Source organism: Malaya genurostris, chromosome 2 (assembly GCF_030247185.1).
Source record: "Malaya genurostris strain Urasoe2022 chromosome 2, Malgen_1.1, whole genome shotgun sequence".
In the NCBI taxonomy this organism is placed as follows: Eukaryota; Metazoa; Arthropoda; class Insecta; order Diptera; family Culicidae; genus Malaya; species Malaya genurostris.
In genome coordinates, this window is record NC_080571.1 from 186,352,121 (window position 1) to 186,375,142 (window position 23,022).

General features: G+C 34.8%; 2 protein-coding genes and 1 long non-coding RNA gene across 4 annotated transcripts; 1 reads left to right on the forward strand and 2 right to left on the reverse strand.

The window, feature by feature from the left end:
* Positions 1 to 3,578: 3,578 nt before the first annotated feature.
* On the reverse strand, positions 3,579 to 22,641 carry LOC131429045 (uncharacterized). The gene is made up of 5 exons (XM_058593096.1): positions 22,629 to 22,641; positions 22,480 to 22,575; positions 22,334 to 22,407; positions 4,749 to 5,977; positions 3,579 to 3,882 (listed from the first exon to the last, which is right to left on the reverse strand). The coding sequence occupies exons 1-4, from the start codon at positions 22,639 to 22,641 to the stop codon at positions 4,835 to 4,837; spliced, it is 1,326 nt and encodes a 441-aa protein (XP_058449079.1). The 3' UTR covers positions 3,579 to 3,882; positions 4,749 to 4,834.
* LOC131432709 (uncharacterized) lies at positions 13,597 to 17,327 on the forward strand. 2 transcript variants are annotated; one of them, XM_058599168.1, is made up of 5 exons: positions 13,597 to 13,834; positions 13,917 to 15,321; positions 15,783 to 16,053; positions 16,112 to 16,505; positions 16,591 to 17,255. In XM_058599168.1, exons 2-5 carry the CDS (start codon positions 14,556 to 14,558, stop codon positions 16,693 to 16,695), a joined length of 1,536 nt encoding a protein of 511 aa, XP_058455151.1. In that variant the 5' UTR covers positions 13,597 to 13,834; positions 13,917 to 14,555; the 3' UTR covers positions 16,696 to 17,255. The 2 variants fall into 2 exon arrangements, with proteins under 2 accessions (XP_058455151.1, XP_058455150.1); XM_058599167.1 differs by having other exon boundaries at positions 13,619 to 13,834; positions 16,112 to 17,327.
* LOC131432711 (uncharacterized) lies at positions 17,296 to 18,291 on the reverse strand. The gene is made up of 3 exons (XR_009229949.1): positions 18,100 to 18,291; positions 17,750 to 17,897; positions 17,296 to 17,513 (listed from the first exon to the last, which is right to left on the reverse strand). It is a non-coding gene; the product is annotated as an uncharacterized LOC131432711 (long non-coding RNA).
* Positions 22,642 to 23,022: the final 381 nt, after the last annotated feature.

The window sequence follows — 23,022 nt, forward strand, 5'->3', positions numbered from 1 at the left end:
AAAAACAGAATCGTTGCAGGCAATAACATATTCCAAACTTATTACTTCTTAAAAATATCCACAGCAGCAATATAAGATTTATAAGAGTATCGAAATGAAAACAATCACGAATACGTCGTTATGAATTTCTTTATGACAGTTTATAACCAAAAATGAAATTCGCACCAAAAAGATAATGCAGCTCATTCTCATTCCCGGCATTGGATGTTGAAACGACTGTAAGTATCGTTTTCAACTTCTACTCATCGAATCTGTTCGAAAAATACTTGTATTCAGAAAAAATCTTGTATTTAGAAACGGCTTCTATCGTCGTTTTCTAACATCCACTCATCAAATCCGTTCAAAAAATACTCATATTGTTATGATTTGTAACGAATATCGATGAACTGGAAGTCGCCATCGTGGATTTTGAAACGGCTTCATACGTCGTTTTCTAACATCCATTCATCAAATCCGTTCAAAACATACTCATATTGTGATGGTTTGTAACGAATATCGATGAAACGAAAGTCGCCATCTTGGATTTTGAAACGGCTTCTTACGTCGTTTTCTAACATCCATTCATCAAATCCGTTCGAAAAATACTCATATTGTGATGGTTTGTAACGAATATCGATATGCCGGAAGCCGCCATCTTGTATTTAGAAACGGCTTCTTACGTCGTTTTCTAACATCCACTCATCAAATTCGTTCAAAAAATACTCACATTGTGATGGTTTGTAACGAATATCGATATGCCGGAAGTCGCCATCTTGCATTTAGAAGCGGCTTCTAACGTCGTTTTTTAAAATCCACTCATCAAATCCGTTCGAAAAATACTCATGTTTTGATGGTTTGTATCGAATATCGATATGCCGGAAGCCGCCATCTTGTATTCAGAAACGGCTTCTAACGTCGTTTTCTAACATCCACTCATCAAATTCGTTCAAAAAATACTCATATTGTGATGGTTTGTAACGAATATCGATATGCCGGAAGTCGCCATCTTGTATTTAGAAACGGCTTCTAACGTCGTTTTTTAAAATCCACTCATCAAATCCGTTCGAAAAATACTCATGTTTTGATGGTTTGTAACGAATATCGATATGCCGGAAGCCGCCATCTTGTATTTAGAAACGGCTTCTAACGTCGTTTTCTAACATCCACTCATCAAATTCGTTCAAAAAATACTCATATTGTGATGGTTTGTAACGAATATCGATATGCCGGAAGTCGCCATCTTGGATTTGGAAACGGCTTCTTACATCGTTCTCTAACATCCACTCATCAAATTCGTTCAAAAAATACTCATATTGTGATGGTTTGTAACGAATATCGATGAACCGGAAGTCGCCATCGTGGATTTTGAAACGGCTTCATACGTCGTTTTCTAACATCCATTCAACAAATCCGTTCGAAACATACTCATATTGTGATGGTTTGTAACGAATATCGATATGCCGGAAGTCGACATCTTGGATTTGGAAATGGCTTCTTACGTCGTTTTCCAACATCCACTCATCAAATTCGTTAAACAAATACTCATATTGTGATGGTTTGTAACGAATATCGATGAACCGTAAGTCGCCATCTTGGATTTTGAAACGGCTTCTAACGTCGTTTTCTAACATCCATACATCAAATCCGTTCGAAAAATACTCATATTGTGATGGTTTGTAACGAATATCGATATGCCGGAAGTCGCCATCTTGTATTTAGAAACGGCTTCTAACGTCGTTTTTTAAAATCCACTCATCAAATCCGTTCGATAAATACTCATGTTTTGATGGTTTGTAACGAATATCGATATGCCGGAAGCCGCCATCTTGTATTTAGAAACGGCTTCTAACGTCGTTTTCTAACATCCACTCATCAAATTCGTTCAAAAAATACTCATATTGTGATGGTTTGTAACGAATATCGATATGCCGGAAGTCGCCATCTTGGATTTGGAAACGGCTTCTTACATCGTTTTCTAACATCCACTCATCAAATTCGTTCAAAAAATACTCATATTGTGATGGTTTGTAACGAATATCGATGAACCGGAAGTCGCCATCGTGGATTTTGAACCGGCTTCATACGTCGTTTTCTAACATCCATTCAACAAATCCGTTCGAAACATACTCATATTGTGATGGTTTGTAAAGAATATCGATATGCCGGAAGTCGACATCTTGGATTTGGAAACGGCTTCTTACGTCGTTTTCTAACATCCACTCATCAAATTCGTTCAAAAAATACTCATATTGTGATGGTTTGTAACGAATATCGATGAACCGTAAGTCGCCATCTTGGATTTTGAAACGGCTTCTAACGTCGTTTTCTAACATCCATACATCAAATCCGTTCGAAAAATACTCATATTGTGATGGTTTGTAACGAATATCGATAGGCCGAAAGTCGCCATTTTGGATTTAGAAACGGCTTCTAACGTCGTTTTCTAACATCCACTCATCAAATTCGTTCAAAAAATACTCATATTGTGATGGTTTGTAACGAATATCGATATGCCGGAAGTCGCCATCTTGGATTTCGAAACGGCTTCTTACATCGTTTTCTAACATCCACTCATCAAATTCGTTCAAAAAATACTCATATTGTGATGGTTTGTAACGAATATCGATGAACCGGAAGTCGCCATCGTGGATTTTGAAACGGCTTCATACGTCGTTTTCTAACATCCATTCAACAAATCCGTTCGAAACATACTCATATTGTGATGGTTTGTAACGAATATCGATATACCGGAAGTCGACATCTTGGATTTGGAAACGGCTTCTTACGTCGTTTTCTAACATCCACTCATCAAATTCGTTCAAAAAATATTCATATTGTGATGGTTTGTAACGAATATCGATGAACCGGAAGTCGCCATCGTGGATTTTGAAACGGCTTCATACGTCGTTTTCTAACATCCATTCAACAAATCCGTTCGAAACATACTCATATTGTGATGGTTTGTATCGAATATCGATATGCCGGAAGTCGACATCTTGGATTTGGAAACGGCTTCTTACGTCGTTTTCTAACATCCACTCATCAAATTCGTTCAAAAAATACTCATATTGTGATGGTTTGTAACGAATATCGATGAACCGTAAGTCGCCATCTTGGATTTTGAAACGGCTTCTAACGTCGTTTTCTAACATCCATACATCAAATCCGTTCGAAAAATACTCATATTGTGATGGTTTGTAACGAATATCGATATGCACAGAAAAAAAGAAATTGTGATATTACATCAAAATCGCTGCACATCACTCTTTAAGCAAAGTTTTGTAATATAGCACCTCTGAACGTAAAATGGAAACGACGTACGAGAAATGGTGTGATAGATGAGACGTGTTGAACATTACGGGACGTTGCACGATGTGCTGACAAATAGTGTGATGGAAATCGATGTGATAACAAGCGTCGTGTTATGCAAACGACGTAATAAATAAATAATAGAAAACGATGTATCGGAAATATTTGCGGATATCGAAGATTCTAAGAATCATACAGATATTATAATGTGGATTTGGTAGAATCATGAAATAAATATGAAGTCATATGTATAAAGAACAAACTTAAGTTTATTTTTCTTACATTTCAAATAATAGATTTTTTAATTGCAAATACAAGGTATCTAGTTTTTAAGTTTGGCAAGCTTCACCAATAATGTGCGGACCATGCGCTGCTGCTGCCCTACAATGGTGGCTCTTGATCGAGTCCCTTTATTTGGTACTAATTTAAAAAAGTAAATCTGCAGGAATTCCAAAGTTTTGGAAAAATTTGTTGGATAGAAATAATAGTAAATAAAGTATGTTATAATTAAAAATTGAACGGCTGAAGCAAAGCTGCAAAAATTTTCGCTAATTCTGTGACCCTGTGCATGTATGAAAAATTGCTGAGTTGAACCTGGAATTACAAATATCAATTAATTAGACTAGCTAAGCAAAAGCTATTTAAACGGATACATAAATGAAAAAAGTATATACAGTTACCAAAATTCAAGCGACAGCTTCTCTTAGTTTACTTTTCTCTCTATCATTTATTAAGCCATTTCCAAGTTCACTATTCTTCGCATTAAATGATAGACGAAACCGTTAGTACTGGGAAAATAATGATGAGTAGTACTAAAAAATATGAAAATCGCGCCATGATACTCGAAAGAGAAAATAAACAAAGAGAAAATGTCACTTGTTGTTGAGGGTATTTGAAGTATGATGATTTCGTGGGATAATACTTTACATTAGTTAAATCTCATAGTATAACATTGATGTGACTAAATATTTTACAGATGATTATACAATTAGGGTCTATTTTCACCTTTCCGATCCGGTTCAGTGTCGCAAAGTTCCGTGCACGGACACTAATATTCATAATTCATTTACACCTCTCAGGTCCGGTACAGCTTCGTGCACGGATGCTAATATTGTTATACACGATTCAATGTGTGTATTCACACTTGTTCGACTCAGTACTGACCAAAACGATGCCGAACAGGTGTGAATACACGCGTTAAATACGTGTGTAAGAATATTAGAATTCGTGCACGAAATCGTGCCGACTCTGAACTGAACTCAAATTTGTTTGAAATTTCGTCATTAGTGCACCATTACACGTTCATTAAAATGACATTGTTTTTTATTAATGACATTTTTAATGACTCGTGTAAGGGCCGCTAATGTGCATAATTCTTTTCGGTGTATTAAAAAGCAGTGTTGGCATTAAATTCCTTATGAAAATTTTTGTAAATACGTTTAAGAAGAAGTCGTACTGACCTATTGCAACAATTATTGGGTATTGTTTGACTATCGTCTCTTCAGTATCATCTGCCTGAAAGATAGAAAAATTTCTAGTAATCTTTTTACGTAAACATAATCTGTTTAAAGGTCAGGTGAATGATTTCTGTCAACTCTTCTTTAAGAAGTCTTGCGATTCCCGAAAACACACATTTATCGTCAGCGGAATTCTGGATGTGTAGGGATTTGTTTCGGTACGTTTGTGACAAACTAATAATTCTGTCTCGTTTTTCTAGGAAATTGTTTTTGAAATTTTCAGCTTCAACTCCAGTGGCCTCGAAAAAATGATATTCAAGAAATGCTTTTCTTCTCAAAATCGGAAAGTTGTCCATCAAATCATTAATTGAACTAGAATCCATCTTGAAGCGGATATACGATTTCGATGATGTTAGTAGATCCATATCCCAGCCTATATTTTTTAAAAGGTTTTGCAAGCAACTTTTTGGTACATGCGGTTCTCCGGTAAAATAGTAATTATCTCTAATGCCGATTCGGCATTGTCTCATAGGATCGTCTCCTAATTTCAGATTCTTGTTGTGATGGCCACTTTTATGAGCACGGTTCAAATATGAATTCCTGTTCTTCAATTTTTCTATTAAACTGCTACAACCATTCCCAATTATTATTCCATCGTCATCGACATCAATGAAAAAATTATACTTATTCACAATAACTTGAGCTATTTGTCTGTATACAGAAAGAGGAGTTGATGTCGTTATATTACGTGTTTGTCCAACAATGTGATCAACGAATCTGTTATAATCCGTTTCATTCAAAACAGTTTCCGTCGTGTTTTCTAATTGACTTATGATGTCGAATGGGATGATTGACCAGTCGATTTCAAACTGGGAAAGCAGTAGTGTTGTAGACGCATCAATTCGGCTTGTTTTCCGATTTTTAGCAACTAATAAGACAGGATTGGTTTGTATTTCTGTAGACTCGTTCGGTTCGTTTTCTATTACATCGAATGATCGTTTTAAGGCACGTGAAGGTGGGAAAACATCACACTGGTGGTCCAAAATTGAATGGTTATCCGATGACAAGAAATACTGCGTCGTGCTCGATGGCGGTGCTTTATCTATTGTTTCCAAACAGTTACTTGATATAAATTTTGGTGCACTTTCGAAAGGTTCAACCGGAACATTAGAAGTGGATGGATTCGTCCCATCTGATGTTGGAGCATTTGACTCGATGTCGTTTTGCAGGTTCTGTAATGAATTAGGATGTATGTTTTTCAATCTTACGATCATATATATATATATATATATATATATATATATATATATATATATATATATATATATATATATATATATATATATATATATATATATATATATATATATATATATATATATATATATATATATATATATATATATATATATATATATATATATATATATATATATATATATATATATATACAAGGTGAGATGAAAAAACTGCAACAAAGTAAAACGCCATAATTTTTTCATTTTTTTTTTAAATTTTATTGAATGAAGGCAAAAAATGTCGGAAATAACATCAAATTTGAGAATCGGTTTAGATTTGTTCGAATTGGCCACCTTTGGCACGAACTATGGCCTTCAAACGGCCAATGAAACCATCACACGCTGCCCGAAAGTGGCTCAGCGGTATTTTGTCCCATTCTCGGCGAAGCGCTTGCTTGAGATGATCGACACTTTGGTATTTTTTAGTGCCAACCTTGCTTTCCAAAATACCCCAGGCACAATAGTCCAACGGATTGGCATCCGGAGATTTTGGTGGCCATTGTGCGGTGGAAATGAAGCGAGGAACCTCATTTCTTAACCATTCTTGGGTGGCGCGTGCTGAGTGCGATGGTGCTGAGTCCTGTTGGAATGTCCAAGGTCTGCGGCCGAAATGTTTGCGTGCCCAGGGCTTCAGAACTCCCTCCAAAATATTTTCGCGATAGATTTGCGCATTTATTTTGACCCCACGGTCGATGAATACGAGCGGCGAGCGACCATCGGCTGTTATGGCGGCCCACACCATCACCATGGCCGGCTTTTGAGTTCTGGTGGCCAACCGAAGTTGCAAATTTTCAGCTGACCTCTCTGGCAAGTAAACACGATCATTTTGTTTGTTTACAAACTGCTGGATAACGAATGGTTTCTCATCGGAGAAAACCAAATTCGGCAGTTCACCACTTTCGGCCAAGCGAAGCAACTCTTTAGCTTTTTCGAGTCTAACTTTTTTTTGCGCATCAGTAAGATCTTGCACTTTTTGGAACTTCAATGGCTTTAGTCCAAGCTCATTTTTCAATATTTGCCGAATGGCATATTGCGATATGTTCAGCTCACGAGCCATTTTTCGGCCACTGCGACGCGGATTTCGTTCAATTCGCTTCTTCACTTTTCGAACCATTTCTGCCGATGTTGCTGTTTTTTTTCGTCCACTTCCTTGACGTCGGGCTACGCTACCAGTATCACGGTAACGAGCGATGGTACGAGACACAAAAGATTTATTCACTTTTAAATGCTGGAGGGCTCTAACGATAGCCACTTGTGGTTTTCCAGCCAAATGCAAAGCAATCACACTATCACACTTGAATTCCATCACAAATAACTTTTTTTCTGAAAAATTCCCACCAAAATGCTTTTGTGCGCTTGTAAATAATATAATGAGCTGTCACTAGAATAAATCTGACAGCTGTGGGACGAGCGGTTTAGAAATGACAGCAGTCTGAAGTTGGTTGCAGTTTTTTCATCTCACCTTGTATATATATATATATATATATATATATATATATATATATATATATATATATATATATATATATATATATATATATATATATATATATATATATATATATATATAAATAAAATGTAAATATATGTATATCGAGCCATCACAATTAAAAAAATGTAATGCAAATAGCCGATATCCGATATGACCAGGACTCAGAAGCCCCTGCCACAGCATAATTTACAGTACTTATCTGATTTTTGTACTCAAAAACATTTAAACTGTTTTTTTCAGAAATAAGTTGCATTTATCCGATCGATGCATTCAGCTACTAAATTGTAACTTTCAGCATGCTGATAATACGACATTGCTGACAACGTATCGAGTATATTTACTGTACTCACCACAATTTGAACGTCATCATATATATCAAATGTCGACGGAGCCGATGCAGTAACTAAGCTCGGTGATTTTGGTGGTTTCCAACATTCATTGTCATTTAGTAGCATCAATAACAACCCTCCATCAGCGCATGCGTCCACTACTTCGTCATCTATAATGGTTGAACCGTCATCTTCTAATACTATCCGTGAAAAATCCTCATGAAAATAACGTTGTGCTATAATTGGCGAATGATGTTGTTTTAATTGATCAAACTTTGAATGTGATTTTTACAACCTTTTTCAATCAAGTAAGTAACTTTTGGATAGGTTTTGATGATTGTTTTTTTCCTCGATGAATTACAAATTCGTATTATTTTACTGGAACTCATGGTTATGTTTGGTGCTAAAATGAACATAATGAAATGAGAATATTGAAAAAATGCTTTATTTAGGTTAGTTTAAAAAATAAATTTTCAATTCCGATGACTGAATATATAGAACCAAGCGACAGTTGAAACAATTACAGAGAATATTGATATCCTGAACCACAAGATTAATACCAAGTGCGTTTAACCAACTTTATAGGAATAGGATCGAAGTACATTTGAAGTTTTAGTGCGGATATATTTCATCCCCATTAATATTTTACAATACAACATTTACCACTATCATTACTATATAAATAGATTATTATAAACCATATTAAACCAAAATCCAACATTTGTTAGGTGATATAAAAAATAATCGTAATTATATTGTTCGCGACAAAATCTAGACCCCCTTAAATACGTATATCTTTGAAAATACTTTATCAACGCTTAAAATTTTTCGCAGATTTATAAAATATTGTTTAAAATCAATTTTTGATGATACAAGATTTTAGTTTGAAGATGGCGTCGAAAGAAGAGCAAGTGTGGAAAGCTTGATTTTGCTGCAAGCATTGTCCATGACGTTCTTAAATCTTTGACAACAGCCAGAAATGCTGGGAGTCGTTCAAGGTGAAAGCTGTGTGAACCGTTATGACAAACAGAATGTGACGCGGGTTCGCAAGTTATTTCGCGAATATTTGCCGCAGTTTTCCTGCGTGATAATAGATGATGAAACTTATGTGCTGGAATATGGCAATATGCAGCTGTGTGCTCTCTAGCTATTCTGGTCTGTTTGGCATCTTGTCACTACGACAATGCTGTACCGATAGAGGCAAATCCACTTGACTGTCCGGAGTTGCCAACTATCAAGCAGTATTGAACTCTCTCAACACAGCACAAACCCCAATGGCTGGGAGTGAACTCAAAAACTTGTAGTTTCTTCATGCAGCCTAATTGAGTAACTGTAATTAGTTTTTTGTTAATGCACAATTAAATTAATAGAATATGCATCTTGGATTGAACTAACAGGAAATTTGTTTTTTTTTTTCAAACTTAATCTGTCCAAATTTTGTCGCGAACAAGTCTTAGATGGATCTACCAAATCCTATTTAGCAAGTAACTTCAACGTGATTTACTTCAGCTTTCAACAGATGTCAATAAAGCAGAAATAATTATAAGAAAGGAAATACATTCCATATGAAATCTTCCTTTCATGTAGCTCTTTAATTCGAGGCAAACTTTGAATTAATCGTGGATTAACTAGATACATTTGACAATGAAAACGATTATAAGGCCTACATTCAGTTAAATACAGTATTCAATTTATCACAATCATTTCACATGTTTCAATTTTGTAACTTTGAAATAATCGTTGATTAACTAGATACATATGACAATGAAAACGATTATAAGGTCTACATTCAGTTAAATACAGTATTCAATTTATCACAATCATTTCACATGTTTCAATTTTTGTAACAGCACTGAGGATTAATATCGACTATACGTAGCATGCAGATTGATCTTTTTTTGTAAACAATACTCACCTTAATTCAGTGGCATTGCATGCGGATGGTATAAGAAAGTCTGTCCTTCGCAGATATACAGTTTAAGTGGTGTGATGTCTACCAAACTGGATAGTTTTACAAACTCGTATGTAGAGTTTAAAGTTTGATCCTCTAATGTCGTTTGATCAATCATATTCAATCCTATTTCTGCAAATTGTTCAACTGTAACTCTTTTTCCATAAGCGATAATTGTTTCCGTATTAACGTTATATATCATTCCCTTAATACGCAGAATATAGTAATATGTTTCTGAACTTTCATACTCGAGAAATATGCAAACATCTCTTCCATACGAATACCCGATATAAACGATGGAATCTGTGTATTTATATGATGCATCCCACATACCGAAGGGTTTCACGTGTTGTTTTTCTTCTTCACTCAGTTCATTAAAAGTTTTGATTACTTGATCAAAAACAACCTTTTCCTGGAAACGGTTACTGTTATTTCCTAATAGTGCTTGCCAATACTGATGACGCTCACTGCATAATTTAAGAATATTTTTGTAGTTACTAGCATGGCGCAATGTGGTTTTGAAATAGGAATGTTTCCTTTCCCCGGTAAGTGTACAAAACGGCATCAGGGGTCCAAATTGCAAGATCAAATGTGGATAATGCCATAGATAATGGTGCTTAGGTCTAAGATGTGCTGTAAATAGTGTTGCTCTAATTTCAATGTAGTGTTTTATTGCCAGTCGCAAAATTCCAATTTGTCTGTTCGAAACAATTGGCGCTGTGATAATATCAGTTATATTTTTTAGATGCACCAGCATTCTATATTCTTCAGTATCATATATTCCGTCGGTCTTAATGAATAACATTGGCAACAAATTTATTAACCGCCACACATCTACAGCTTTACTGGTTATACAATCTTTTTTTGTGTTCAGTGATATTTGGGAATGCAGCTGTAATCTTTTAAATAAGTAATAGATCCTACTTTCAAGAAATTTTTCAGTAATTAATCGTTTCGTTATAAAAGTACGAAAAGCTAGCATAATATCATAATTAAAACAACCGAGGAATAGATCATGCGCAGCACAGGGTGGTAATCCAAAATCAAATAGAGGAAATTCCTGTAGTTCGTTTAAAATAGAACGTTTCCTTATACCTCTTACCGGGTTTCCTTTCATTTCCATTTCAGCGATGTCTCTCTCGTACTGCAATTGGTTTCGAAGTTGGCATCTTTGCAAAGGTTAACTCCGGAATTCTTTCAAAGTTGTATAGCAATATCTTGAGAAATACTCTTGCGTTGAAAAATTCTCCGACAATCCTGCAATTTGATGCGTACCTAGGTTATCTCCTAGAATTGCATACAAAACTCCTCGTACAATACACTGTGAGTCATGAACCGCAACAGTTATCCCAAGTGTTTCGAGTTGCATAAGATCCTGTATTAAAACCTTGAAAATGTTTTCCGTAGTGAATTCTAGTAGATCTTTTTCCAGGCAAAGTAGCGCTAAAAACATGTTTTCGGTACTAGCACGTATTGAAGGATGTATATTTGCTATTGTGTAATAAACACCGACTATTTTATGCCTTCTTTTAGCGTCACCCAAAGGATTAACAGTTCCGAATGAGTCCTGATACAGAAGTATTGAAATAACGTTTTTCTGTTGACATAACAATCTTTTTTTGTAATTTGAACCATCTGTAAAATTTGACATAAATCCGGGTTTTTCTCTTTTTTCAGAAAAAATATAATCATAGTTTGATTCTACTTCTAAAATTGATTTCAATGTTTCGAGAAGGGGCACATAATAAAGAAAACTTTCCTTTCCTTTGTTATTTAATCCTAGATGCACCTTAACGCGAGGGGGACGACACTCCGTGATTGTATGTAAGAATAGTTTTAGTTTGATGTTTAGTTATTGGATTTTTTGAAATGTTGTCGAATAATTCGTATTAAATTGGAATGTTTTGAAAAAAGCAGAAGAATGATTTGGAATAGTGTAGAATAAGTGCGATTGAAAAATTGAAACTGCTCGAAATGCATACCACTGATTTACTACACTCAAATAAAAATTCACGTTCGATTTACTTGAAAAATCACGTAAAATGGTTTCAAATGTCAAATTGAATATTTTACGTGACGAAAATGAATGTTATACGAACATCCCCTAAAATGAATAGAGTCATCACATAAGGTTTACGTGAATTGACCAAGCGTCAAACAATCTACGTGAATTTCCAGTGTGTTAATGTTAATTAAAAAAAATGTTAATTAGTTACAATTTTTGACTACATCGTCCGGACCATTCCAATATAAAAGTTTTCATATGTTCAACTGGACCGAGTGCCTGCGTGAGTCCGGAAGTTTGCCCGCTCCTGCCGAAACAGGCCGTTGGTCCACTGAAAAACGAGTTCGAAATCGGTATGAAGCTGGAACCATGTAATGCGACTTTAACCTGCATCGGTTGTGTTGTGGGAGTTCTCGACTCTCACCTGCGGCTTCGGTTGGATGGCAGTGACAACAAAAACGATTTTTGGAGGCTTGTCGATTTGAGATACCACGACGTTATTAGTTTCTTTTTAAGCTATTGAAATTATATGCTAATTTTCTGAAATAAATGTTTTATTTTTCATGGTATTTTTCATTTCATAGATTTATATAAACATCTGAAATCTCCCTTTTGACTTTAACCAATATATAAAGTAGTAATTCTCTGGTGTCTAAATTTGATATGAACTGATAGGTAAATGGGATATGAACAATACATTACATTCTACCTATGAAACACGTAACTTTTACTAGATTATGCATTAAACAGCTTTTAAATGCCAGTCCATTAAAATCTACGTGAAAAGTATGGTGGAAAATATTCACAAAACTTTTCACGTAACTATAACATGATTATTATTTTGAGTGTATCAATATTTCAAGCAGTGTTTGACAACCCAAATTAAGAAATAATTTGAACATGTTTGAATGGCCTTATTATATAGAAAAACAAATATTGTCTAACTAAAAGAATACAATGGTAGAGTTATACACACACACACACACACACACATATATATATATATATATATATATATATATATATATATATATATATATATATATATATATATATATATATATATATATATATATATATATATATATATATATATATATATATATATATATATATATATATATATATATATATATATATATATATATATATATATATATATATATATATATATATATATATATATATATACATATATATATATATATATATATATATATATATATATATATATATATATATATATATATATATATATATATATATATATATATATATATATATATATATATATATATATATATATATATTCACTACGTACCTAATTTCACGTCTAGGATTTATTCTGGGAGAAAATCGAAAAATTTTTGGCATGCTCCATCCCAAAGCATATCAAGAATGCTTTAGAAATATCTGGTTTCATTAACCCTACGATTGTAAGTTTGACAGATGAACAAATTGATGACATCGAAACCGATATTCGTCTCTTACCGGAGACGATGAATCTACCAGCGAATCATCCACAGCTACAACAATATTGGGGAACATCAGACCCTGTCAGCTTGGAGCGAAATCAATCTTCAGTTCAACAACGCCATCGCACGGCATCACATTCAACATATCATGTCAATTGTATGGGTGCGCAGCCCTGCTATTTTGGCGCGCACGAATTTGACAATTCTCTCCTCTACCTCTATGTATGAGATTCGATGCGGACTCACCTGAGGGCGACATGCTCGCAAAAAAGGATGTTGCCAATGATTTGTTCGGGAAATGTGAGAGCTGGATATCTTGTTAATATGATGTCTTTGGGAACATATAACTCCAATCCAAGCAAATTTCGGTTTATGGCTGGAGAACGAGCATTAATTAAAAAAATTGCTGATAGTGTTCAACAAAAAGGTTGGATATACTTCGCGAAGTATAAAAAAAATCATTCTTTAAACACACGGACGACAGATGAGTCAGTTGTAGTCTCAATCATCGCTAAAATTAGAGATTACTATGATCGTAGGTAATTTATGTAATTTACTATGATCGTAGGTATAAAATGACAAACCTTTATTTTCCCAACATTGTTTTTATTTCTCTCATAGGAATAGTGGATCTAGTGTGATAAAACAGTTTTGCTTAATGCTCTCTAATATTCATGTTTCGCTTGAAAAAACGGAGAATACGGTCAGGGCGAAAGTTCAGTGTCCTATTTGCCAACATCTTGTAACCTGTAATGCGGATTGTAAGGGCGTATGGAAGATTTCAAATTTTACATCGCATGTAAGAAATGTGCATAGATTTGTGGGCCAAAAGATTTCAGCTAGCTGGAACGAAATGGCTGTGCGTGAAGAAAATTCCTATATATTGGAAATCGAACCAAATCAAGCTGAGAGGTCATATGACATTATGTCTGCGGAAAATAGTGCGCGGGAAGCTCTTGATTTCAACATCAATGAAGAGAATAACAGTTACTTAGATGGCGACCACGTGCTAAGCGAACAAGCAGAATACGAACAAATTGAAAGTATTGATAATAACACTATTCGTTCAGAACATTCGGAATCATCTTACTTGGAGTTACCAGAGAGAGAGGCTCTTCGTGCTAGCGACGAGGAAGGAACTTCTACCGAAAATTTAAATGCATAGTGCATCAGCCTGTGGCCTCTGCTGATGCACTAGAACTTGGCCAGTCTTCACCATTTATATCTCTGTTGCAGTCAGTACAAAATCGCCGGAGAAACATGACACGCAGCTGCGGCATGCGTTACAGTAACGTCGAAAGGGAAATTTTTTTATATGAATTCATGCAACAAGGCCCGGAGGGTTACAATTTCTTATATGCGAATACACCATGCCCAAGCATTAGAACATTGCAACGTGACTTACAGAAAAGATCAAAATCTATCGAAGAAGGCATTGTTAGAGTTGAGGAGCTTAAGGCATATATAATAAGAAATAATCTACCAATGATTGTAATAATGAGTGAAGATGCAACGAAGATCAACGGAGCTCTCGAATATGATTCTACTAGAAATAAAGTTTGCGGATTGGTAGCTCCTTTAGACAACAACGGAATGCCACAATGTGATTTATTTGAAATTACTAACCCTCGAAAACTCATTGCTGATGTTCATCAATATCCCATAGGACGTAATGTTGTGGTTACTATGGCTCAGCCGTTAAAACAAAAAACTGCACCTTTCTGTTTGCAATATTTTTGTACAGATAACAAATTCACTAGTAGTCAAGTACGAACCAGATGGAATTCGATAAAAACTAAACTGCTTAATGCTGGTATAGGGGTTATAGCCACATCAACTGACGGCGATCCACGGTATGTAACCGCAATGATGGAAGATATGCGTATGCCAACAATCACTAACAATCCTTACGGGGAATACTTTATTGCGTCATGTTCAGCTGAAAATATATGCGTGCAGGATCCTACTCATACTATTAATAAATTTAGAACTCGGTTAATGCGACGTGACAAACAACTTATCATTGGTAAGCTTTGCCATAGCTAATTGATATGCTAGAAATAACAGTTTTACGTGCTAAGGTAAAACTCGCTACCCAAGCAGCCAGAAGTTACACAATTACTTAAAACAGTCACTTTCTTGCTGCTCAAATGTACACGCGGAACTTTTGAAAACATGAAAGTACAGAACAAGTTCCGCGCGAACTTTCTATTTTTGACATTTCGTAATTGGTAATTTTTGACATTTCGTAGTACAGAATTAGTTCCGCGTGAACTTACTCGCTGCTTAAGCCAAATGAGTCCTACTAATCCGAACTTTTGGTTAGTTGGGTAGACCGATGAAGTGTAACGCAATAAATGAAGACGCCGTTTTTTAATCCGTATTTAATTTCAATAAATACAGCTTATTAGCAATTATTTACCCAGGGCTTCTAAATTGTCTAAATTCATGGTTGCGTTCATATTAAAATTATTTGCGTATTTGTAGGTAAACATCAAATAACACGTACACACCTGGAAGATCTCATTCGTAACGTATCAAAAGATAAACATGGTCTGATATTGGGTGATTTAAACGAAGACGATAAAATGAAATTCCAACCCGTTCTGAAAATTATTAAACCAGAGGTACTGCTCTGCATGAAACAGTCAGTAACATCAAGCCAAGCAACTGTTTTGTATTTATCATTGATGAAATTCATTCTATCGGCGTTTATGGATCCATGTATATCACCAACAGAGGCTGTTTTCAATTGCTGGTAGTATAATCTAATTTGTTCTGGTATAACACATCAATTGAATTTACATTTTCTGCAGGTATACGCTGTTTGTAATAAGAGCTTGGAGAAAATGGTGCATGAATAAATTTAAAACAGTTAAACATTGTATTACAAGCAATACATATTGGTGTTTGGAACTAAATGCTCACAGCCTTGTAAAATATATCAACATTTGTCGAGATGAAAACATACCATATATACCTACACTTTTGCACAGTCAGACATGCGAAAGCTTTTTTCGTGCAGCACGATCGTTTACAACAACTGAATCGACAGTGGTTAATTTCACTATGAAAAGTTTTCAATCCAGACTGAATCGCATACAAGCAAAACAAGATATTATGTATAGCAGGACTGAAGAATTTTCCTTCCCGAGAATACAACAAAATACAAATACTGTAAACTTCGACATGCCATCAACTCAAGAAATTGTATGTACTTTAACGAAAGCAAGAGCATATGCATTTGATACTCTTATCAGTCTTGGAATTGATAAATTGGATATCGAATTTACAGATTCTCTTTCACTGCGACATTCGCGAACAAAACCAACTGATTTTGAATTCATTTCTCTACAATGCTCCGGAAATAGTGCAATTGAACGAAACTTTGAAGCGTTAGATATAAACGATGTGGAAGAACTAATCCCTAATTCTGGAGGAGAGTTGAATTTGAAGAATTCGAAATGCTCAACAAGACATACATTCGCCATTAGAAACAAGAAAGGTACTGTGATTCATGTCAAGAAAAGTACGTTCCTGTGGATTTTATCTAATGGCACTCAAAGATGCTCGAGTGATCGCTCTTATCGATTTCGAGAAACATCGGCAGTCAATGAAGCAGTTGTGCGTGAGGTTAATAAAGTATTTACTTCAATCCGCTGCGGAGAATGGATAGCGATGAAAGCAAACGAAGAAGTGTTAATAGTAAAAATATATGGTTTCAAATATTTGAGTGGAGACCGAACGTCGTATACTTTAACTGAAGCTCCAATACATGTACCTACAGGTACCACCGCAAAAGGTGTTGGGGTAATTGGAAGTTACTTTACAATTGTTTGTTGTAAAAAGGATATTGTACTAGAATTAGATGAAGAATCCAACGAACGTACTCTAGACACAAAATACTATATCTCTCATTTGGAAAAGCCAGAAACTCACACTTATGGCATATTTTATAAATTAAACACATCGAAATACATTCGTGCACTTTTATTGGCTTCTGCTAATACAATAAATAAAAATATGATTTGAATGAAACCTATATTGTTCTTCTTGTAACATAATTATTCCTTTTCTATTGGAATATTGCATTCATCGGCTGCTGATACACCTGCTTTGTTCGTTTCGCTCTCGAAAATTAATCCAGGAGAGTGCCAACATGGTAAGCTCCACGAAACAATGCGCGTCAAGGTAAAAATAGTACTGTGACCTGATGTCCTGAAATAAGAGTTATTTTTATATGAGATGCACCAGATAAAATAGAAAAACAACTGCCGCTTTGGCTGTTTAATAAACTTAGTAAAAATGGCAATGTAAATGCTTTCGCAATGTATGTATAAAGCATTGATAAAAATTCATTTATTTCTCACTGTAGTGCTAATTCAGTATATCTGTACAGTTGAATCTTTAGGAATATTTACTCAATGATTATAGATCAATGAACTAGTACTTACCGAAGGATTTCGTTTGAAGAAAGAATTCACCAGATCGGTTGATATAGAATGAATTACTTCCGAACACTTCATCTTCAAAACAGCTAAATCGTTGTAGAATATTGTAAAAAATTGTCGTCGAGGAGTCAAATGTAGTTTTTGGACATTGCTAGGACAGAGATAAAAAGTGAGAAATTAATCCAAACTGGAAGTTGAAATTAGTCTGCGAGAAACCAAAAAGACGAAAAGGAGAAATCTAGTAAGTATGGATCAGAGTTTGATATAATTCCATTGATTCTCCGCAAACTCATTTCAGTTTCTAACTTTTATTACTTTGTTGAATCATGTTAACTTTCATTTGAAATACTTACGTGTTCAGTTTTAGAATAATCCACTACACTCAGGCCAGTGATAACCCGTCTTGCCCGTGTATTGTTTGATTATTGTTTTATTTCGTATTTAAATCTTTTCGATAGTGATTTTTTTTACATGTATTGTTCATTTTTATTTATATAGATTCCCGATGATAGTTTCACGGCGTCGCTACACTGATTCACTCCAGTACGAGAAAAATCGTTCTATCTCGAGAAATACACAAAATTTCTTCGCGAAGCAATATGCTCACACGTTGAGAGCTTCACAGGTAGTCCACATACTACTATGATCAAAATAAACATGAATATAAACATAATAATAACAAAAAAATCTATATAAACCATATAAACATAATCCTGTTTGAGTAGTGAGTGCCAGGGTTACTATATTCACAGATTTTCCCTTAACAGCAAAAGATTTTTTATCTATTTCACTGAACAGATTTTGCGTTTCAAATCTCGGAATTTTACGGAATTCGCAAATTTATAGGAATATCTCATGAAACTGGCATATTTTTCAAACGTTTCTCACATATTTTTACTGATTTGAAACGAAAATATCCGGCGCAGATATTATGCATATTTTTCGAATTGAAACACAGATTTTAAAATGGCAGCTCTGGCAAGTGCTTGATAGAATAAAAACAACACGTAAGCATTGTTGCCAAATCTAAATAAATAATGATTGTCATATAAATGGTTGCCAAATCGCTCGAAATTAGAATCAGTATTATGAGAATTCGAGCAAAGATAGATTGGAAATTCTGGATTTGATGGAATTATTGAGGATTTTCTTAGATTTTTGGAAAGCTCTCATGAATGACGAAAAACTCGAAGGAATAAGAAAATTTCAAGCAGATTTCGCTGAAAAGTCGCTGCAAATCAGAAGTGTCGTCCCCCTCGCCTTAACGGGATCTACATATTTGAAGTTCTGTCGAAAATATTTTTTGCGCATGTAATCCGAACGAAATATTCCGCTTTTTTCATTGAACAAAACAGTGTTTAATTCTAAAGTACTAAAACATGATAGAATTTCTTTTGATTCGAATTCTGATAGATTAAACTTGCCAGCAAGTTCTTTGGTCCTTTCATTACTGTGAATATGTTGTAAGGCAGATAATTCATTCAGGTGCTCTACAATATTCTGTACAGCTTCATTCGATACATGATACTTGGATAGAAGATTCAGAAACATAAGGCCAATTGACTTTTCGGCATTTATTATATTTATATTACTCTCTAGTTTAGCATTACTACTTTCATCAGTATGCTCTGCATTTCTGAATTGAACAGCTGGTGGTTCCATCGCTCTATCCATTGTATTACTCATAGTGCTAGAAATGGCTGAATTCGTAACGTTTGAATTGTGGTAATACATATTATGAATAGATAAACTATTTTTAGTCATAAATAACTTTGCCCTGCAATTCAAAGGACAAGACACAGTTTCACCTTGAGATAGGTGACCCCTTAAGTGTTTCGACATTGTTTTGAAGCATATATGGCTATATAAGCACCCTTCAGCTGTACACTTTAATACAATTCGTCCATCCACACCATACTGGGATGAATGACAGCGACGTAAATGTGCAAAAAACGTCGTGTATGTCCTAAACACGATTCGGCATCCATTTAAATTACATGGAAAAAGTTTGTTGAATCGATGTACATGAACATGAGATCGGTAGGCATCGATGTTCTCAAATTGCGCACTGCACATAGAGCAGGAGTTTGCCATTCCATCTGTTGAATTATAGACACCAAACAGTTAAAACGTTCACACATTTATTAGATGGAGTAGTTATTAGAATTTATTCACCATTGCACATTTTTAGGAACTTAAAAATCTGTATAAAATGTTAATTACGACCTAAGTAACAAAGGTAAACAACAGTGGCGCCTCGTAACAAAATTGACTAGTTGTGCACTGCTGATGTGGTATGATAGCAGATGTAACAGTTCGTTGTAAGTGAAAACTAAAGATTGAGGAATGGAGATTCACTTGTGCTTTTCAATACAATGAGTTAAAGATATACTTTCGGAAGGGATTTTTTATTAAACAAACAAATCTCAGAGCTGAGCTGAGTAATTCTTTCTCTTCTGGAATCTGTGCAGTTACTCATGTGCACGGAAAAGACACTAACACAGCGACAACAGATACTTGAAATTTTATGTTTGAGGTATATGATATGCGTGTAAATACATGCAATTTCGGTGCGATCCAACCTGCTTTCATCGAATAAATAATGATTCCAAAAAATTTTTGAATTTGAATGGGGTTGAGGAGGCAGCTCATTCTTTCTATTCGACCGGTTGTGAAGTGCACGAGGTGCACATGAGGACGAGACGCCACTGGTAAACAAACCGAGTTTTTTATTGCATTTTGTTGTGATTGCTCTAATAAACGCAGTACCCGAACACCGTTTCTCAATTCACTATAGTTCTCTACAAAATCTGTCAACACATTTGACGTATATAAAAAATCGTCATTTGGCAATGTTTTAACCAATGTTCCGAAGTATGAACAAAAGTGTATGCGCGGATAAAATAAATTTTCACGAAAAAGAAGATCTAGTATGCTATTTTGAAAGTGATACTAGCTGTAGAGTTGGAGATATTTAAGACTAGCTGTAGAGTTGGAAATTTTAAAGAAAACACGAATCGACCGTCAAGTTTTTCCACTTGATATGCAGAACTAAATATCACTTATGTTCTCGAGCAAAACTAGCTTTCACATAAGTGCGAGTAACAAAACGTCGAATGTACACTGCGACTTTCGCAAAACGACTTAAAATGCGACTTATGTATCAAGTTAACCAAAAAAACGACCTATCACACTATCCAAGGTACACGATCAAATTACAAAACAATTGTGCAATTATTTTTCAACATCGCTTTTCTCGGTTAAGTCGAAATGTTACATTCGTCATTTTGAAAATATTATGCAGAAAAGTAAATGTAATCAAAACATTATTTATGAAGATGCAAGTTGATTCATATATATTGTGACCTTTTACGATAGGAAACCAAATCATCATCTTGATTGAAATAATTCCGCCGGATGTCACACTGGTTACTGCTTGGTGGATTTTTACCGCCAGACCAGGTCGATCGTACTGTTATTATTAGCCAATTAGAAACCACTATCGACACTACACGGCTAGATAGCTCTTCTAGGAAAAGTGAGAATGACTGAAAATGAATTTCCATGGATGATCATCAGCCTACAAAGCTTTAAAACTTCGAACCCTACTAACGATCAGATAAGGCAAGATAAACACATCTCCAATAGAATATAAAAGTTGGAACGAGCACACTAATACCGACGACACGACCTGCCACTCATCTATGAAAACTGTATCGTAAATTTAACTACCCCTCAGTAACTGGAAATGTCTAATCGAAAACGCTAGTGAATTTTTTTAAACTGGCAGCACAAGTTGATATACTTATTGATTTTAAATAACAGCCACCATAACCTTGGTTACTGCATATCGAAGGCAAGATGAATGTAAACAAAATAAATTTCAGATCGGTTATTATATTACAGAACATTTTAATGGATTTACCTGACTCGAGCGGAATGTAAAAATTGAGGAGTACGAGTTATCTCTTTTATAAAGCCAAGGTCAAAATTCAGGTCTTGACTTGAAACCGTTGTGTGAGAATACTGTTTCCACTGCTGCGCAATCAACCAACAATTTTGACACCGGCATATTACACCGAATTCTATTGCCCAGAAAAGCTAGCAGTTGAAGTGTACGGATGAATCGCTGGAAGCAGATCATTGTCCTCGTTCGTTGGTTTCATCCATAGTTTCGATTAAATTCCGAAAATCGAGTTCATTTAAATGTATTTCTTCTTAATTTGGACAAAGTTCAACACTAATAGAACTGTTCCACCGATTTCAAAACATGTTTATTTGTTTTGGGGTTCCTTGGTAACTAGTCCATAGCAACTTAAACAGTGTTGCTCGAGATGATTATTTTTATCATTTACAAGGGGTCGCTAGATTTGTGGTAACTGACGGTGAATCGTTAGCGAACAGTTTTATTGCTGTTTTTTCTTCGGAGTGTCTGGTCGTGTCGTCGCTAATACGCTACGAATCCAGCAAGGCTGGAGTATCCGAAATTATTCTAAGGATGTTGGCACTGTGCTTACTTGCAATATTGAAGAAAAATCATTTCTCCATTATTAGAAATAAACAAAGCAAATTGATAAATTTACTTACATATCGTATTTCCCGGAGAATTACTTTTTTTCTTTTGGCTGTAACGTCTTCTCGAGCTTTTTCCGATACAGGTCCTGAAAACAGAGATAAAAAATTGTGTGTAAATATTTTAAATATAATAAATAATGTCAATTCATCTTACTTACTTGCAGGAAAGAACGCCAGATTGCAGATTGTTTTCCACCTACACAAATAATGGCGCACAAACAGAAACTCACAGCACTGCACTGGAAAAAAACATTCTTTTATTTAAAAATGCAATGTGTCGTGTAATATCACAATATTTCGATGGAACTAGAGATGTGCATAATTTTCAATGTAATAGCACATTCAAGCGTGTGACAGTACACATGTCATCGGATATAATTTTACACGAATGGAATTAAATTTACGTTATTATGCTTATTATCAATTTATTTTAATGAAAAGCATTTATACACAATTTTGAATGTGATATTATATCGTTTTTCCTACAAGAGTCAGACAAATTAATGTAATATGTTCAGTGCGATGTTTGGTTGTAATATTAGAAGTTTCGCATATTATCACTTTGGAAAAATGAAATATTGTCTCTGATTAACTATTACGTCTTCATTTTAAGCACATCGTTAGATTTTACATCTGCGATTATTACAATTCTTTTTGCTGTGTGCCGAAAGTCGCCATTTTGGATTTAGAAACGGCTTCTA

What these genes read in the sequence shown, in the direction of transcription:
- LOC131432709 (XM_058599167.1), top strand. Translation starts at nt 14,556, where the DNA reads ATGACACGCAGCTGCGGCATGCGTTACAGTAACGTCGAAAGGGAAATT. An exon ending in TGACAAACAACTTATCATTG is followed by an intron (nt 15,322 to 15,782) that starts GTAAGCTTTGCC and finishes GCGTATTTGTAG; the next exon opens with GTAAACATCAAATAACACGT. An exon ending in GAGGCTGTTTTCAATTGCTG is followed by an intron (nt 16,054 to 16,111) that starts GTAGTATAATCT and finishes CATTTTCTGCAG; the next exon opens with GTATACGCTGTTTGTAATAA.
- LOC131429045 (XM_058593096.1), bottom strand. An exon ending in TCTGGCGTTCTTTCCTGCAA is followed by an intron (nt 22,408 to 22,479) that starts GTAAGTAAGATG and finishes CTCTGTTTTCAG; the next exon opens with GACCTGTATCGGAAAAAGCT. An exon ending in TTCTCCGGGAAATACGATAT is followed by an intron (nt 5,978 to 22,333) that starts GTAAGTAAATTT and finishes AATTCATTACAG; the next exon opens with AACCTGCAAAACGACATCGA.